The sequence below is a fragment of the Hipposideros armiger genome, unplaced genomic scaffold, assembly GCF_001890085.2.
Source record: "Hipposideros armiger isolate ML-2016 unplaced genomic scaffold, ASM189008v1 scaffold_518, whole genome shotgun sequence".
NCBI classification, from domain to species: domain Eukaryota; kingdom Metazoa; phylum Chordata; class Mammalia; order Chiroptera; family Hipposideridae; genus Hipposideros; species Hipposideros armiger.
Window position 1 is genome coordinate 330,940 of NW_017731868.1, and position 19,597 is coordinate 350,536.

Consider the following 19,597-nt stretch of genomic DNA (forward strand, 5'->3'; position numbering starts at 1 on the left):
TTTAATAGTTACATGATATTCTCTTCCAAGGATGTACTATCCTTACCTAACCACTTGTTTGTTGCTGCTTCCTTTTTATTTATTCATTTGCGGGTAGTTATAGAAAATCAAGCAGTGACTATCTGTTTGCATCAGTCTTTGTCCTTTATCTCTTTTTTATTTTTTAATTAAAAAAAATTTTTTTAAAGATTTTTATTGGGGAATTGGGGGAAGGGGAACAGACAAGTTGCTGTCGTTTTGTTCTTCAGTCTAGTTGTGGAGGACGTTGCTTCACTGGCCCAAGTTGGCACCATCATTGCGCTCTTCCTGGGTGAGACAGATTAGTCGCTGGCTTCTAGACAGCCCCTCACTGTGGCTGCTGGCCGCTCACGCTGGCTGCTGGCTACACACGGTAGCCCATGGCCACCTATTGCCACAAGGGGCTGCAGCTTACGCCGTCGCCGGCAACTCATCGCAGCCCAGCTCCAGGTTGAGCTGTTGTTCAGCATCTTAGCTGTGGAGGGCAGTGTCACTGGCCCTCATGTGTTGGATCCGAACCGGGGCCCTCTGGCATCCCAAGCCAGTTCTTAACCATCGTACCACTCGGCCGGCCCCTTAATTTAAAAAAAAAGATTTTATTGGGGAATTGGAGGACAGGAACAGCGTTGGGGAATTGGGGAAGGGGAACACACAAGTTGCTGTCCTTTTGTTCTTCAGTCTAGTTGTGGAGGACGTCGCTTCACTGGCCCATGTTGGTATTATCATTGCACTCTTCCCGGGTGAGGCAGATGGGTCTCCGGGCCTGGATGGCTGCTCCTGGCGGCTCTTGGCAACTCATGCCAGCTGCGGGCCACACACGGTAGTTTATGGCAACCCACTGCAGCAGGGGCTGAAGCCTACGCCATCACTGGTGACTCACGGGAGCCCAGGTCTAGGTCGAGCTGTTGTTCACCATCTTAGCTGTAGAGGGCAGTGTCACTGGCCTCATGTGGGATCCGAACCTGGGCACTGCTGCTCAGAGCTGGCGTCCCAAGCCAGCTCTTAACCAATGCGCCACTCGGCCAGCCCTCTCTTATCTCTTGATTGCTTCTTCAGGATAGAATCCTAGAAGAGCAATTACTGGATCAAAGTATTTGAAAAAATGTAAAACTCTTGATGCAACTGCTAAAATGGCTTTTCATTTATTTATTTATTTTTAAATTTTTTTTTTTTAGCTGAGCCATCCTGCCACCTGTTGGCAGCGCAGCTCTGGCCGGGACTCGAACCGCTGTTGCTCAGAGCTTGCACTCTTTCTTTTTTTTTATATTTTATTGATTTTTTTTAAGTTTTTTTTTTAATTGGGGGATTGGGAGAGGGGAACAGACAAGTTGCTGTCGTTTTGTTCTTCAGTCTAGTTGTGGAGGATGTCGCTTCACTGGCCCAAGCTGGCACCATCATTGCGCTCTTCCCGGGTGAGGCAGATCAGTCGCTGGCTTCTGGATGGCCACTCACGCTGGCTGCTGGCTACACATGGTAGCCCATGGCAACCCACTGCAGCAGGGGCTGCAGACTATGCTGTCCCTGGCAACTCATGGCAGCCCAGCTCCAGGTTGAGCTGTTGTTCAGCATCTTAGCTGTAGAGGGCAGTGTCACTGGCCCTCATGTGTTGGATCCTAACCGGGGCCCTCCGGCATCCCAAGCCAGTTCTTAATCAATGTGCCACTCGGCCGGCCCAGAGCGTGTACTCTTGAGCGAGCTCTTAACTAACTGGATCACTCGGCTGGCCCTCAAAATGGCTTTTTAGAAATATATCAATATCCATCTATCCAGTTAAATACTAAACAGCTATAAAAGATATTAAGAAAGCTGTCTATGTACTGACTTGGAAAAATCTACAGAATTTAAGTATAGGTGTACAACTGTGTGTATAGTATATTACGTTATGTGTAAAAATGGGGAAAACAAGAATTATATTTATATGTGAAGACACAATCTGAAGGGATGCAGAAGAAACTAATAAAAGTGATTACATGTGGGGGTGGCCTAAATGGGGCTGATGGCAGGGACAGATATGTATTGAAGCGTTTCAATATATGTCTTTTTATATTGCTTGATTTTTGAACTATGTGAATGGATTACCTACTCAAAATGTTGATTTTTTTTAAAAGCCAATTTAAAGAAACACAAAAAATAGAAGAAGAAATATCAATATATTGTTTTATACTTGTGATAGTCTTTCTAGACTCCTTCCCCTGCATACAGTGGTTTAACATTTTCGCTGTGATGTTCATGTATAGTTGAATAATGTTTCCATGCTGCTGACTATGGCTTTCAACTTTACCCCACAAGCTCAGTGTTCTAGAAAGGAAGTTTAGGAAAGCAGATGTACATTTTTCTATACTTTTGTGTTTTTCAAGAATGAATAAGAATAGGAAATTTTTATACTTTAATCATTTATTTTAATAAAATGTAGCACCTTAGCTGTATTTACGTAAAAATATAAATACTGTAATTATTTTCTGTGGATTTTTGACACATTTTGGAGAACAAACTTGAAATCAATTAATGCAGTAAAAAGGTTAAGGAAACCTTTCAGCCACTGCAGGCTTGACTTGCGTGATCTCTCCTTTTCCCTGTTGCCAACCTTCCCCTCACATATCCTTGAACTTCATGTTTTGTGTCTTCTCTTGCTCCTCAGACTCACCTATACCTGGTCTTTAGCCTGAGATTCAATTTCTTTACATCTTTCAGGTGTGACTACCTTGAGATTTATCTCTGACACCTCCATGAAGTGACTCTGTGCCAGGAACACTAAAAGGGGAGGAAGAGGGTGGGTCCTAAGCACTCATGCCCTGGACCAGGATGGCTCCAGGGACCAAGGGATGGCCCAAACAGTGTGGCCAAAGGGAGCTGGTGGAGAGTAGGACACAGATCTGAGGAGCCCACACTTATGGAAGAAGTCTTTTGTGAAGTGAAGGCAACCTCCATGGGAGGCATTTGTTCCCTCACCTTTCCAGAGCCCCTGGGCTAAGAGGAGGGAGCTGTTAAGTTTATCAGCAGGGTCACATGGGTTCTAGGCCCCACCCTTGCCTAGCCACCGAAATAAATTCCAGAGAGATTAAAAGAGTTAAAGAAAAAGAAAACAAAGCCATGGGAAACAAGGAGTAAATGCTGAGGAAGTTTTATCCTCTGGATATAGAAGTGAAAATTGATGGAAGAAATCACAAAGGAAAAGCTGAGATATCTTTGTACATAAACATGTAAATCTTGAGGACTCAAAAAGATTGCTAACAAATTAAAAGAGGACAACCAACAGGTTTTTCCCTGGGTTGCTGTTGAGCTAGCTGTGGGCCTCTCGCTGCTCAGCAGTGAGTCCTGTCCTCATAAGTGGAGAGGCTGGGATGTCCTCAGGGATCTTTTGAGGGGTATGGTCCAAGCCCTCAACTGAGTTCCTCACACCTCTTGACACTGTCCTTTAGCAGATATATTTTTGCATATATTTTCTGTGAGTCTGTGGTGTGTTTTAACAGTGTTTTTCCAAGAGAAGCTTTTCTTTTTTATTAAGTCCAATTTATCGGAGTTTTTTTTCTATTTTTTCTATTATGGTTCATGCTTTTTGTGTCCTAAGAAATCTTTGCCTAACCCAAGGTCACAAAGATTTTCTCCTTTGTTTTCTTCTATCTGGTTTATAATTTTAGATTAGACTTTTAGTTCTGTGGTCCATTTTAAGTTTGTGTGTGTGTCTGGTGCAAGATATGCATTGAGGTTCTTTTTTTGCATATGGATATCTAATCAGTCCAGTGCCATTTGTTAAAGAGACTACCCTTTCTCCATTGAATTGCCATGGTACCCTTATATGTGGGTCAATTCCTCATGCCTTTTGTTTGACAGGCTCTGCCAGACCACGAGGATGAGATCCCGGAGACAGTGCGGACTGTACAGCTCATTAAAGATCTGGCTAGGGAGATCCGCCTGGTGGAAGTAAGAAGTGTGGGAGCAGGGGAGGCGTTTGGGAAGGGCTCAAGGCTCAAGTGGAAGGTCAGACCTCTTCAGTTGACATTAGAGCTCAGGGGAAGGGTTGAGAAGACCCCACCAAGGACCCAATTCATTGATTCACTTATTCATTCAAATAATTATGTGCCTTGGTGTGACACACATTGGGCTAGGTGCTTTGGATGTATAATACAATGCCTGCCCACAAAGAACTCACAGTCTAGTAGAGGATCCTGAGCCAAGTTAACCTGTCTGAGCCTCAGTTATCTCATCTCTAAAGTGGGGATAATTATACCTACTCAGGGATTGTTAAAAGGATTAAATAAGGTAATACACGTTGAGCATTAAGTATAGTGCTTGGCACACAGTAGGTGCTCTGTGAATTCTGATGGTTGGTCATGGTGGTGGTGGGTGGTGGAGGTCATAGTAGTTGTTGTTATTAATATTTTGACTTAGTCTCTGCATTCTACAAAGTGACCGTTCTCCTCAGGTTGAAGATGTTTCAACAGGTGGCATATACCACGAGGCAGTAAGGTGTAGTGGTAAGAGACTCAGAGAAACTTGGATTCTAGTTCCTGCTCTGTCACTTGCAAGCCTTTCAGAGCCTCAGTATTCTTATCTGTAAAGTGGGGATCACTCCACATTAGAGAGATGGTTCAGATTAAGAGCTAATGCATGTAGAGCCCCTAGCACAGTGCCTGGCAGAGTAAGTACTCAATAAATGAGAGCCATTGTTATTAATAGATTTTGCAGCAAAGACAGATCTCAGTGTGGGCTGGCGAAGTAACAGAGGCACCAGAGGAGAACTGGACTTGAGGAAGTTTAAACTTTCCTTTAGCTATGACGTTCCATTTGGCATTCAGGATATAAGCTTTAAATCCATGTTGAAGCATGGTCAGAGTGAGCTACTGGGAAGTTAGACTTCTAGCCTCACCACTTGTGTCATGTTTTACTGCCTACAGCATAGCTTACATTGTCCACCTGCTACCTCATTTTCTTTCACTCCCATCTGTCAGAATCCTTCAGGTAGTTAAAAGGTCTAACCCTTTACTAGCTCTCCCCACTTAAACCAATTTTGTATATGCAGAACTTTGGGCTGGTTGGAAGAGGACTTAGAGATGGATCATATCTGGCCCATTGGCTTTTAAATATTTTAAAGCAATAGAATTCTTTCTTTCAAATGAGATTTTACATGGAAATCCAAAATGTATACAACCAGTCAAAGCATAGTTGCTATGAATAAGATGAAGGCGAGAGGCTTAGAGCTCCACTTGTTCCTCTTGTTTGCCTTCCACATCCTGCCAGTCCCCAGTGCTCCTCCCAAGAAACTCAAAGAAGCCACAGAGCATCTTTGAAAACCACCTTTGCAATCTAATTCTGTAATTTTATAGCTGAGTAAACAGAGCCCTAGAGCGGTCAGATCACTTCCCTGAGGCCACGGAAGTAGCTAGTAGCAGAATTAAAACTAGAACCTCTGTCCTTCTCTCAAATCCTGCAGTCCTTAGAGTTGGAACCACACAGTTTAGTACTGAATTATTTTCTGTCTCATGTCAACTGCTCCTGGAGTCCTTTCTCTCCAGTTTTGAGAGTAAGTGGGGCTTTTCCTCTGCTCGTCTTCCTACTTGTCAGTGGCTGGGTAAAGAAATGCCACCCTGTAAATTCTTGATGACTCATTGTGCAAAAACTAGGGTGCGCATATGTGGAGCGTCTGTAAGCCACTTCCATGGCAGTACTACCAGTGCCATAAACAGACCTCTGCTCTTAGCATAGAGAGAACCCTTGAGTAAAGCTCTAACCCCCTCATGTACTAATACTCTTGTAGGATATCTTCCAACAGAACGTTGGGAAGACGAGCAATATCTTTGGGCTACAGAGGATCTTCCCAGCTGGCTCCACTCCCTTAACCAGGCCAACCCATTCCACTTCAGTATCCATGCCCAGGCTGTCACTGCCCTCCAAAAGTCGTTCAAAGAAGAAAGACCTGAAGTCCAAGGAATTCTTCAAGAAGGCAGAGCAAAAGGGCAAGGAGAGCTCAGCCTTGGGGCCTGCTGGCCAATTGAGCTATAATCTCATGGACATACACAATCATCAGGCACTGAAGACAGGCTCTTCCAAGAAAGCAAAGGTGGGTGCTGGCCCATGGGTTCAGCTCAACCCTCTTGGGTCCCTTGGAAGAGAAAAGCATCAAAAGAACAGACTGTCCTGTTCTCCCACCTCCCTTAGGGCCCCTGGTTTGGCTACCAGTCCCACTCATTTAACGTGCATTTATTGAGACCTTCTCTATGCTGGGCACTGTGATAGGTGCTGTAGATGTAACCCTCAAGAGGCTGAAGGCTAGTGAGAGAGAGAGGCATAAAAACAAATGAGTGCAACGAAATGTTGTGGCTACCACAATCAAAGGGTATGTGTGGGAACCTGAGACACAGAGCGGGGATGAATCTATCTGGGTAGGGGCAGTGGTCAGGAGCTCTTCTCAGAAAACATGATATGAGCTGAATCTTGAAATGCTGGAGTGCAAATGAAATTTGAAAACATGAGTGTCAGGTTGGAGTCTTGAACAGGTCCTTGAGAAAAGCCCTCCTCCAGGGCTCCACCTTGCTTCAAGATTGTGGTGCCCTCTATGGGCATGTGAAGATGCTTCCCTGTCTTTTTAGGGAAAATGTTTTATAAGATTGATAGGTTCTCCCTGAGCCAGCCATACATTCTCAGTCTCCTGCTCCTGTGATCATTTGGGGGTGGGAGGGTGGGACAGTGTAGCAGAAGACACTGGTTCAGGTGGTTTTGACAGTGAACTCAGCCAGTGAAACCGGAGGGAACTGGCCATCCTGATTCACACGGGAGTCCCAGACAGATGACAACTGAGCCTCTTCCTTCTGCAGCTCAACATCACTGGTACCTGCTTGAATGACTCAGACGATGACTCGCCCGACTTGGACCTTGATGGGAATGAGGGCCCGCTGGCCCTATTGATGTCTAATGGCAGGTGAGGTTGAGAGAAGTAGCACAGAGATATTGGGACTGTTGGTGGCAACATGCCACTAACACAGGGCATGTAATTGGAACCTGGGACTGGAACACAGGTCTGGGAAGGACTCTATTTAGGGAAATATCTTTATATTATCCAATATCATTGCTTCGTTCAGAGAACCATGGTAATATTTGAGGATGGGTAAGGGGAGAGGTCTGGAATCTATAATAATTGGCCATCCTGAGAAAAATCTTGTATAAGTTCTAGAAATTTCAGCAAGTCAGTGGTTCAGAACCACTGGCAGGTATAAGAGGTAGTATAACATACTGGTTCAGCACATTAGTTTTTTATATACCTTTTGTGACTCAATTTTTAGGAATTTATTTTGCAGAAATATTTGCACAGGTGTGTAAAGAGAAATGCTCAGTGTTCACTGCATCATTGTTTAGAATAGAATTGGAAACATGTTCATCAATAAGGGTTTCATAAATACATTATGGTACATCTACAGAATAGAATACCATGCAGCTGTTAAAATAAATGAGTTTAATATCTGTTGACATGGGGAGATGTCTAAGACATATTCTTTTAAAAAAATAAATAACAGAAATTTATTCTCTTACTGTTCTGGAAGCTAGAAGTTCAAAATCAGGCTGCTGGCCAAGATATATTCTTAAGTGAAAAAAATCAGTTTATAAAATAATATATAGGAATAGTTCCATTTTAATATTTAAAAAATGCTTCCATGCACACGTATTCTTGTGTAGAAAAGCAACATACAGACTTTTCCCTTTATTTCTAATTTAATTTTTTCAAAAAGGTTTAGTTAATTTATACAGTTTAAAATTCAAAAAGTGTGAAAGAATACATAATGCAAAATTTCGCTCCCACCGCTCCCTGTTCCCTTGTTCCCCTATTCCCCTCCCCATCGACAACCAATGTCAGTGATTTCCTTCCAGAGATATTTATACACATTCACACAAATAAATATATTTGTTATATATTTGATATTTGTCACACCAAACTTGTAACAGTAGTTATCTCTGGAAAGTAGGATGGGGGGGCAGGAGAGGAAATTTTCACTTCAGTAGCATTTGAATTTTGTACAATGAGCATGTATTCCTTTTCTTAATAAGATTAAATTTTTAATAAGATAAAAGTATTCACAACAAACAACGTGGGCTTGGGAATCAGACAATCCCCAGTTTGAATCCCAGCTCTGACATGTATTCATGTGTGACCATGGTAAGTTAACTAACTTGTGTGTGCCTCAGTGTCCTCATTATGTCTATTCTATAGATAAAACTTACCTGGGGTTGTTGGAGGACTAAATAAGATATTGTAAGTCAAGTGCTTATCACAGGGCCTGCCACATAGTAAATGCTTAATTAATGGTAGCTCATAAATATAATGATGAAGTTGAAAATGAAAGATGATAGTGGTGGTAGTGATGATGGCATGGGTATGATCAGAAGCTGACTGGGTCATCGGAAACCCTGAAACACGTAGGAAGGCAGGAGAAGATAGTAAGAGTTATCATCTAGACATTCAGAACATGAGACAGGATCAGTCAAGAGCCAAGTACAGAGTATGAATAGTGTGGGAACACAAGTGACAAGGACACCTTAATAGCCTTTTTGTAGGAAAAGGTTGTCTTCAGATCCCAAGAGAGGGCATAATAGGTCCACCGGTCTGGGAAATAAGGGAAAAGGAAGTGTGAGAGCAGGGCAGATTCTGAAAGCAGCAGAGCTATTCTTGGGATTTGAGAACCTGGCTACTAAAGCATAAGATTAGAGCAGCGGTTCTCAACCTGTGGGTCGTGACCCCTTTGGGGGTCGAGCGATCCTTTCACAGGGGTCGCCTAAGACCATCGGAAAACAAAAAGATATTTACATTACGATTCATAACAGTAGCAAAATTACAGTTATAGAGTAGCAACGAAAATAATTTGATGGTTGGGGGTCACCACAACATGAGGAATTGTATAAGGGGTCACGGCATTAGGAAGGTTGAGAACCGCTGGATTAGAGAGACTGTTGAGCATTGCCTTTGTCCAGAACCCATGGTTAGTGTCTGGGGAAGAGAAAATTGAGAGTCCTAAAGGTCCCACCTGTAATGGCTATTTAGGAAACAATGAGACATTTTCCCCTTCCCCACCAGTCTTTCTCGTGCTGCTTCCATTACCTCCTGCAGCTGCCAGAGGTGGCTGTTAAGTGAACCTAGAGAGTCAGGGTATAGAAATATTTACAGACCAGATGATCTTATGTCTGGGCTTTTCTCCAAAATCATCCATTGTTCTACAAGGACTGAGGTGTAGATGAAACAAGATTGGCTGTGTGTTGATAATTGCTGAAACTTAACTGGGTGATAGGTACATGGGAATTCGTTGCACTTTTATATTTTTGTATATGTTTGACATTTTTCATAATTAGAAGTTAATAAAAGATCAGGGCATAAATAGATACCATTTCCAGATGTATCTGTATCAGAGCTGCTCTGTATCAGATTCTATCTTAGCTATTTATATACTTTTATTTTATTTGGTTCTCATGACAACCCTGAAGGTCAGTGTTACTATCTCTATTTTACTAATGTGGAAACTGAGGCCCCAATAACTTAATTATAAGGTTAGCTACCATTGGGCACTAACCATGTGTAAATCTCTGCATTAGCTCATTTAATCCTCCCAACAATTCTACGAGGTAGAAAACGCCAATTTAATGACAACCAATTCACTGAAAGTTAGTTCTCCAGATGACTATTTGCTGAATGTATCAAGTGTTCTGATTTACCAAAAACTTGTTTCCTTTTACTGTAAGGTTTATTTTAGCAGTTTGTACTGGTTAATATTGTTCACCATGTATAACAGGATTATTTAAGCTACTTGTGAGTTTTTTTTCACGCTTTATATATTTTTAACAGCTTTTTTGAGGTAAATTTACAAACCGTACAATTAACCCGTTTTAAGTGTACTAGTAAATGACTTTTAATAAATTTAAAGAATGTGTGACCATCACCACAATCCAATTTTAGAACATTTCTATCACCCAAAAAGATCCCATATATCTACTTATAGTCAGTCCAGGTTCCCTTCCTGAGGCCCAAGCAACCACTAATCTATCTACTTTCTGTCTGTATAGATTTGCCTATTCTAGACATTTCATATAAATGGAGTCATACAACATGTGGTCTTTTGTGTCTGGCTTCTTTCACTCAACATAATGTTTTTGAGGTTCATCCATGATGTAGTATGTATTATTAATTGGTACTTTTTATTGCTGAATAGTATTCTATTGTATGGATATTCATTTTGTTTATCTTTTCATTAGTTGATGTTCATTTGGATTGATTCCACTCTTTGGCAGTTAGGAATAATGGTGCTATGAGCATTCACATAAAAGTTTTTGGGTGGACATATGTTTTCATTTTTCACATAGGAGTGAGATTTTGGGTCATATGGTTACTCTATATTTAACTTTTTAAAAACTGCCAAAATTTATTCCAAAATATTTGTACCATTTTACATTCTCACCAGCAATTATGAGTTTTTCCATATACTGGTTAACACTTGTTATTGTCTGTCTTTTTTATTACAGCCATTCTAATGGATGTACAGTGGTATCTCATTGTGATTTTAATTGTATTTCCCTAATGACTAACGATGTTGAGCATCTTCTCAGTTGGTTATTTATTGGCCATTTGTATATCACCTTTAAAGAAATGTCTATTCAAACCTTTTGCTCGTTTTTTTTTAGTTGGCTTGTTTGTCTTATTATAAAGTTCTAAGATTTATTTAAATATTCTGGATTCAAATCCTTTTCCAGAGAAATAATCTGCAAATATTTATTCCCAGTCTGTGGCTTGTCTTTTCATTTTCTTAACGGTGTCTTCTGAAGCACAAATGTATTGAATTTTACCTAATCCCGGGTCACAAAGATATTTTCTTCTAGAAGCATTATAGTTTTAGCTTTTGCCTGTAGACCTATGATCCATTTGGAATTAATTTTTGTGTATGATGTGAGGTAAGAATCCACATTTATTTCTTTGCATGTGATGTCCAGTTATTTCAGCACCATTTGTTGAAAAGATCATCCTTTCCCCACTGAATTGTCTTAGCACCTTTGTCAGAAATCAGTTGACCATAAATTTAAGGGTTTAGTTCTAGACTTTCAGCACAGTTCCATTGATGTATGTCTATCTTTATGCCAATATCACACTACCTTGATTACTGTAGCTTTCTAGTAAATTTTACAATGGAATAGTGTAAGTCCTCCAACTTTGTTCTTTTTCAGAATTGTTTTGGCCATGTTAAGTCCTTTGTATGCCCATACACATTTTAGTATCAGCTTATTAATTTCTACAAAAACGCTAAATGGATTTTGATGGGGATTGCATTGAATCTGTAGATTAATTTGGAGAGAATTGCCACCATAACAATATTGAGCATGACTATTTTTATATTCTCCTTCTCTTTCTAGTACCAAGAGGGTAAAGACCTTTTCCAAGTCTCGGCGAGCCAAGATCATGAAGAAGGCAGACAAGGCTAGGATGGTGGCAGAACAGGTGATGGAGGATGAATTTGGCTTGGATTCAGATGATGAACTACAGATTGACGAGAGACTGGGAAAGGAGAAGGCGACCTTGATAATAAGACCAAGTGTGTACCTGTTTTCTCTTTCCTGCCTTGCTCATTCCCCATTTGTTTTTGGTCTCCTTGATAGACTCCAGACATTAGGCCTGAGCTTGCTGACTTTCTGATTTACCAGCTCTGTAGGCTGCCATGTAACCTTTGCTCTAGAGATTTATTTATAAACTAGTTCCTAAACTCCCTAAATTAGTTGTCTGTGGTCATTACTTTGAGGAAAATTATAGTCTTATTTTCTTTCCCCTGGATGTTTGGCTCATATGCTAATCTTAGCTTCATGATAAGTTCATTCCATTGTTTTCTAGAATTTCCCCGAAAGCTGCCCCGTGCAAAGCCTTGCTCTGACCCCAACAGAGTTCGTGAACCAGGAGAAGTTGAGTTTGACATTGAGGTAGGAGCCTGTCCTGTGTCTAGTCTTCTGCTCATTCTGATTACAGAGACAGAATACAGATTGTCATTCTAGTTGGGGGAAAATAAGACATCCTATGCATTCAGTTCCTAAGATATTGATTAAGTGAAAGATTGTATACTAAGTGCTGCTGAGCATATTAATGGAAGATTATAATTTAGTTGAAATATTTTTAAAATCCTCTAATACAGAGTAGAATAAAAGGTAGTGTGATGTAGCAGAAAGAGTATCTAATTTGAAATATCTGATTGTGATCTTACACAACTTGTTTAACTTCACTGAGCCTTAGTTTCCTTATTTGTAAAATGGGAGTTATAATACTTAATTTTTTTTATTAAAGTTTACTGGGGTGACAATCGTTAGTAAAGTTACGTAGGTTCCAGGTGTACAATTCTGTAATACATCATCTATATATCACATTGTGTGTTCACCACCCACAGTCAGTTCTCCTTCCATCACCATATATTTGATCCCTTTTACCCTCATCTACCACCCCACTTCCCCCTTACCCTCTGGTAAACACTAAACTAGTGTCTGTATCTATGAGTTTCTGTTTCTTCATTTGTTTGTCTTGTTCCTTTGTTGTTTTCAGTTTTATATACCACATGTCAGTGAAATCATATGATTCTCAACTTTTTCTGTCTGACTTATTTCGCTTAGCATAATAATCTAAGATCCGTCCATGTTGTTGCAAATGGCATTATTTCATCTTTTATGGCAGATAGTATTCCATTGTGTGTATATATACCACATCTTCTTTATCTAATCATCTATCGAAGGACATTTTGGTTTCCATGTCTTGGCCACTGTAACTAAAGCTGCAATGAACATAGGAGCACATATATCTTTATGGATAAATGTCTTCAGATTTTTGGGGTAGATACCCAGGGGAGGGATTGCTGGGTCATATGGTAATTCTATTCTTAATTTTTTGAGGAACCTCTACACTGCCTTCCATAGCGGCCGCACCAATCTGCATTCCCACCAGCAGTGTATGAGGATTCCTATTTCTCCACAGCCTCTCCAACACTTATTATTTGTCTTGTTGATGATAGCCATTCTAGGAAGTTATAATATTTAACTCACAAAGATGCTGTGGAGAATAAGATGAAAGAATGAATATTCTGCTTAATATTTGGAATATACTTGGTGCTCAGAAGATATTAGTATCAGGAGTGAGACTGTCAACCCTGTTTGGGGGCCTTATCAGACCAACTCTGGGAAGCTGAGGTGATACCCTCTTTCCCCAACAGGAGGACTATACAACAGATGAGGACATGGTAGAAGGTGTCGAAGGCAAGCTTGGGAAAGGGAGTGGAGCTGGTGGAATTCTTGATCTGCTCAAGGCCAGCAGGCAGGTGGGGGGACCTGACTATGCTGCCCTCACGTGAGTAATAGCTTTATTCTGCCCTTTCCAGGTGATCAAACAGCACACCCCCACCCTCTGCCCAAAGGGCTGGGTCAGCCAATCAGCAGATATGTATCGAGCCATTTAAAGGGACAAAAAATTAGCCAGGGCATTTGAGCTGAAAGAATAAAGTAGACATGCAATCTGTCCTAAACAACTTAAGATCTGACAGAGAGAAGCTGTATAGACATCAAGGGGAATCAGTTTTGGGTTCTTTGGAAGTTGGAAGAGGGGCTGGAAGAGGCATGGCAGGAGAACTGGGCCTTGTTAAAAAAAAGAAAGAAAGAGTGCAGCATGAATGAACTTGGAGGGAGGTGCGCCCATCTTTTAGCCATCTTGCCTGCTGTCTATCGAGAAACTTGAGGCAAGAAGGACTGGCCTTGTCATGAAAACAGATACTATTTGTATCCTTTAGTTTGATTTCTGCTTTTTCACTTAGGATGGGTCTCTCCTCCTTCCTCCCACCCTGACCCCTCCTCCCTGACTATTCTGATTACTGTTTTCCCCTGACAACTAGAGAAATTCCTTCAGCATATCTCTTCTGTCTCTTGCAGTGAGGCCCCCGCCTCTCCCAGCACTCAGGAGGCCATTCAGGGCATGCTGTGCATGGCCAACCTGCAGTCCTCATCATCCTCCCCAGCTACCTCCAGCCTGCAGGCCTGGTGGACCGGGGCACAGGACCGAAGCGGTGGGAGCTCCAGCAGTGGGCTGGGCACAGTGTCTGGCAGTCCTGCTTCCCAGCGCACCCCAGGGAAGCGGCCCATCAAACGGCCAGCATACTGGAGAACTGAGAGCGATGAGGAGGAGGAGAATGCCAGTCTGGATGAACAGGACAGCTTGGGAGCATGCTTCAAGGATGCAGAGTATAGTAAGGCAGCTGAGCATTCGAGTCCAGGCCAGAAGGGCTCCCCAGCCCCAATGTCAATCCCAATCCCAATCCTAATCGCAATCCAGGACAGCCTGCCATGAGCAAAGACTTGGCCTTAAGATGAATACTTGATTTCTCTGAGCTATATTTTCTTAATCTGTAAAATGGGACCTCTCACAGGTTGAATGTAAGAGTTAGAGATAATGCTTGTACAGAGCACCTAGCAGTGTCTTGCTCATGGCTGGCCTTCAAAAATTGGTAGCTATTGTAATTAGCTATCATTCACTTTTAGCATTGTCCAACCTTCACCACTGGTGACTATTTTCCCTGTTGCCTATTTTACTTCCATTACTTGTATCATTTGTGTTCTGTGCCATTCATTTCATTCCTTGCAAAGGTATGTAATGACTTTTTGGTGGGCTTTTTACATGTAAGAGAGGACTCCTTTTTTTTAAACTAAGAATTGTTGGGTACTGCGGTGTATAAAGCACTTTTTTTATATAGTACAGCTGACTTTAATGTGGGCTTTTGTTTTAGTATTATTTTAAAAAATTAATCCTATTGACCAAAAATTAGAGCTAGACAGAGAGAACAAAAATTCCCTTTGATTAATACTCTTCCCCCTCTGAGGAAGATTACCCAAAGATAACCTTTGTTATCAGTTTGATGTATACCTTTCATTTCTTTTTCATGGGTGTGTTTACACCCATATGTAGACAAATAGATAGAGGCATAGTTTTGTTTAGTGTGTATGGTTCTACAGCTTGCTTGGATATCTTTCAACATCAGTTCCTAGAGATCTACTTCATCAATACATTGAGATCTGCCTGCTGCATAGTAGACTATAGCATAGATGTACCATCATATGTTTAACCATTCCCTACTGATTAACATTTAGGTTGTTTCTAATTTTTTAGTGTAACTAACAATACTGTAATGAAAATTCTTATAAATAACCATTTGTGCCCATGTGTCACCTAATGTTTCTCTAAGGTAGCTGGACCTGCTGGGGTGAAGGGTATGTACAAAATAAATGTTAGTAGTGCCAAATTCCCCTCCAAAAGGGCCAGTATATGAGCAGTGTATGAGAAATACCATTTCCCCATACCCTTACCAGCAGTGAATGTTATCAGCCTTTTTAATTTTTGCCAATCCAATTGCAAAAAAATGGCGTCTCAATTTGTTTTATGTTTATTGGCTCTTTATTTCTTTTCTGTGAATTATCTATTCTATCTTTCATTTTTCCATTAGGCTTTTTGTTTTTCTGATTGATTTGTAGGTATTCTTTATATATTCCACATTTGTTGGAGTGTTTTTAATATAGTCTAGAAATGTTTTTTAAAATATTTTTTATTAAAATATAGCTGACATACAATATTATATTAGTTTCAGGTGTGCACCAGAGTTATTCAACATTTATATACCTAGAGAATTGATCACCATGATAACCAGCAACCATCTGACATCATACTATGCTACCACAATATTATTGACAATATTACCCCTGCTGTACATTACATCCCCATGACTTATTTGTTTTATACCTGGAAATTTGAACCTCTTATTCCCCTTCACCTTCCCCCCTCACCCCCGCCTTTTTTTTCTCCATCTCTCTACATGCTGAGAGAGAAAAAAAAAAACCTGTAATAGAAAACAGATCCTTTCTGTCACAGTGGGAGATTTCCCCAACTCCAGTGAAGCAAGGTGGGAGAGTGGCAACCGCATAACTTAGCAAGAACTGAGATACCAGAGAATAGGATACTAATTTTGTTCCCCTTAAGAAAGATAAAGATAACAATTAGAGCCAATACTATGATGTCAAGCACTGTGCTATTTTTTCCAATTTATTGAAATATAATTGACATACAACATTCTGTAAGTTTAAGGTGTAAAACTTGTTGATTTGATACACTTATATATTGCAAAATCATTACCAGGTGCTATTTTTTCTTAACATGATCTTACTAAATTGTAGTTGAGTGCGATTTTATTGATGAGACAACTGAGGCTCAGAAAGGTAAAGATCCCAAGATCACACAGTAAGTTAAGAAGCAGAGCCAGGATGGAAACTTTGAACTGAGGCCCTTCTGCTGTCAAAGAAAGGGCTCTCAGTGCCAGGGAGGTAGGGTGGGGTCATTAGAATCTCTAGGAAAATTGAATGAATAAAACCACTCATGCCCTGTGACTACCTCCCTCCCCCACCTCACGCTAGTGCTATCCTGGGCTTGTGAAATCTCATCTCACCGTTGGAGATGGGAATCACTAGGCCCATGATCTCCACTCCATCCTCAGGGACATGCCCCCTAGAGAGAGTAAAAAGTGGGAAAGTGGGCCAGAGAGGGCCACATACTATCAAGCAGGGAATCCTCATCCATTCCAACCCTCTCTGAAAAGCGAGGTTGGGGGCTAAGGGGACGGTGATAGCCAGCAGCAAGAGGGGAGGCAAATGGGGATCTGAAGCAGACCCAACTTTCAGAATCTCCACCTCTGAACCAAGGCAGATCCCCAAAACCCATGCCCAAAGATCGAAAACCCCATATGCCTGGATCCAGACTCTGGGTCCGTACCCCCGAGTGCCAATTTCCAAGACTCCTAATGACAGCCTCAATGAGATGAATCCCAGTTCAGAACACCCCCCAATCTGAGGTCCAAGACCTTCGACTCACAATTGTGATCTCCGAAGCTATTCACAAACCTCCAGACCAGGAACCCGTACCCCAGACTCAGGATGGATCATGGGCAGAATCAAGACACTCCTACACGAGACCAGAACCAGGACCCCCTCCCCACACCTGACCATAGTCGGATCTCAGAACCCCTGCCCCCAGGCCATGGCTCCACCCCTCTGATCCCAATCTGGCCTCCCGGTTCCGGTCAGAGCCCAGACCCTGACCCCCCAACCCCAACCCCGGCCTGCACCTGGCTTCCTGGCAACCGCTGAGGTATGTGGCTGAGGAGTCTGCGGCATCTTGGACCCCAAGAGTCTGGGGCTTTAGCTTCCCCCACCCCCACCCTGCCTTTGAAACAATTTTTAATTGCAGTTGTCATTCAATATTAGTTTTAGATTCACAGTGTAGTGGTGAGATATTTATATAGTTTACAAAGTGATCCCCCATCTAGTCTAGTACCAGCCTGGCATTATACATAGTTATTACCATATTATTGATTATATTTCCTATGCTTTACTTTATACCCCCATAATTATTTCATAACTACCAATTTGTACTTCTTCTTCCCTTCACCTTTTCGTGCCGCCCCCCTAACACCCCTTCCATCTGGCAACCATCAACATGTTCCCTGCATCTTTGAGTCTGTTTCTGTTTTGTTTGTTCACTTATTTTGTTCTTTAGATTCTGCATATAAGTGGGATCATGTGACATTTGTCTTTCTCTGTCTGACTTATTTCACTTAGCATAATATCTTCTAGGTCTGTCCATGTTGTCCAAATGGTAAGATTTCTATTTTTTTAATGGCTGAGTAATATCCTATCATATATATGTACCACAATTTCTTTATCCAGTTGTCTATTGATGGGCATTTAGCTTGCTTCTATATCTTGGCTCTTGTAAATAATGCTGCAGTGAACATAAGATGCATATATCTCTTCAAATTCGTGTTTTGGATTTCTTCAAATAAATATCCAGAAGTGGAATTGCTGGGTCATATGGTAGTTCTATTTTTCATTTCTTGAAGAACATCCATACTGTTTTCCATAGTGGCTGCACCAATCTGCAATCCCACCAACAGTGCACGAGGACTCCCTTCTTTCCATGTCCTCCCCAATACTTCTTTGTTAATTTATTGATGACAGCCATTCTGATAGGTGTGAAGTGATATCTCATTGTGGTTTTAACTTGCATGATGATTAGTGATGTTGCACATGTTTTAATATGTCTGTTGGCCATCTGTACGTCCTCTTTGGAGAACTGTCTGTTCAGGTCCTCTGCGCATTTTTAAATCAGATTGCTAGTTTTTTTAGTGTTAAGTTGCCTGAGTTCTTTATAAAATTTGGATATTAACCCCTTATTGGGTGTATCACTGGCAAATGTTTTCTGCAATTCAGTAGGTTGTCTTTTCATTTTGTTGATGGTTTCCTTTGCTGTGCAAAAACTTTTTAGTTTGATGTAGTCCCATTTGTTTATTTTTTCTTTTGTTTCCCTTGCCCAAGGAGATCAGAAATATATTACTAAGAGCAATGTCAGAGAGTTTACTGCCTCCTATGTTTTCTTCTAGGAGTTTTATGGTTTCAGGCCTTATATTTAAGTCTTTCATCCATTTTGAGTTTATTCTTGAATATGGAGTAAGAAGGTGGTCCAGTTTCATTTTTTTTGCATGCATCTGCCCAGTTTCCCCAGCACCATTTATTGAGTGGACTGTCTTTACCCCATTGTATATTCTTGCCTCCTTTGTCATAGATTAAATACCATTTAGGTGTGGGTTTATTTCTGGGCTCTCTATTCTGTTCCATTGATCTATGTCTGTTTTTATGCCAGTACCATGCTGTTTTGATTACTATAGCCTTGTAGTATAGTTTGATATCAGGTATTGTGATACCGCCAACTTTATTCTTCTTTCTCAAGATTGCTGTGGCTATTTGGGATCTTTTGTGGTTTCATATAAATTTTAGGATTATTTGTACTAGTTCTGTGAAAAATGCCATTGGTATTTTGATAGGGATTGCATTGAATCTATAAATTGCTTTGGGTATTATGGACATTTTAATGTTGTTAATTCATCATATCCATGAGCACACTATATGATTCCATTTACTTTTATCTTCTTTAATTTTTTCTTCAATGTCTTATAATTTTCCAAGTACAAGTCTTTGACCCCTTAGGTTAAAATTTTTTCCTAGGTATTTTTCTTTTTGATGCAATTGTAAATGGGATTCTTTTCTTAATTTCTCTTTCTGATAGGTTGTTATTGGTCTATGGAAATGCAATCAACTTCTGAATATTAGTTTTGTATCCTACTACTTAATTCATTTATAAGTTCTAATAGTTTTTTGGTGGAATCTTTGGGATTCTCTCCATATAGTATCATGTCATCTGCAAATAATGACAGTTTTACTTAAGGAAGTTCACTTCTTATTTCGCTGAGAGGCTTTTTTTTTTTTATGAATGGGTGTTGCACTTTGACCAATGTTTTTGTTCCATCAATGAATATGATCATGTGTTTTTTCTTTTTTTTTTTTTAAATATTTTTATTGGGGAATTGGGGGGATGGGAACAGCGGTGGGGAATTGGGGGAAGGGGAACAGACAAGTCGCTGTCGTTTTTATTCTTCAGTCTAGTTGTGGAGGACGTTGCTTCACTGGCCCAATTTGGCACCATCATTGCGCTCTTCCC

At 40.8% G+C, this 19,597-nt stretch overlaps 1 protein-coding gene across 6 annotated transcripts in view; it reads left to right on the forward strand.

Moving 5' to 3' along the window:
* Window positions 1-19,597, forward strand: part of PHF8 (PHD finger protein 8) — a 137,531-nt gene that overhangs the window by 77,904 nt on the left and 40,030 nt on the right. For 3 of the 6 annotated variants that reach the window (XM_019668155.1, XM_019668153.1, XM_019668154.1), the window contains exons 11-16: window positions 3,850-3,939; window positions 6,831-6,934; window positions 11,398-11,576; window positions 11,870-11,955; window positions 13,227-13,360; window positions 13,936-14,249. In XM_019668155.1, coding sequence (XP_019523700.1) covers window positions 3,850-3,939; window positions 6,831-6,934; window positions 11,398-11,576; window positions 11,870-11,955; window positions 13,227-13,360; window positions 13,936-14,249 — 907 coding nt within the window. Of the gene's footprint in view, window positions 1-3,849; window positions 3,940-5,773; window positions 6,077-6,830; window positions 6,935-11,397; window positions 11,577-11,869; window positions 11,956-13,226; window positions 13,361-13,935; window positions 14,250-19,597 lie in introns of all 6 variants that reach the window. The other 3 variants (XM_019668151.1, XM_019668152.1, XM_019668150.1) reach the window with 2 other exon arrangements.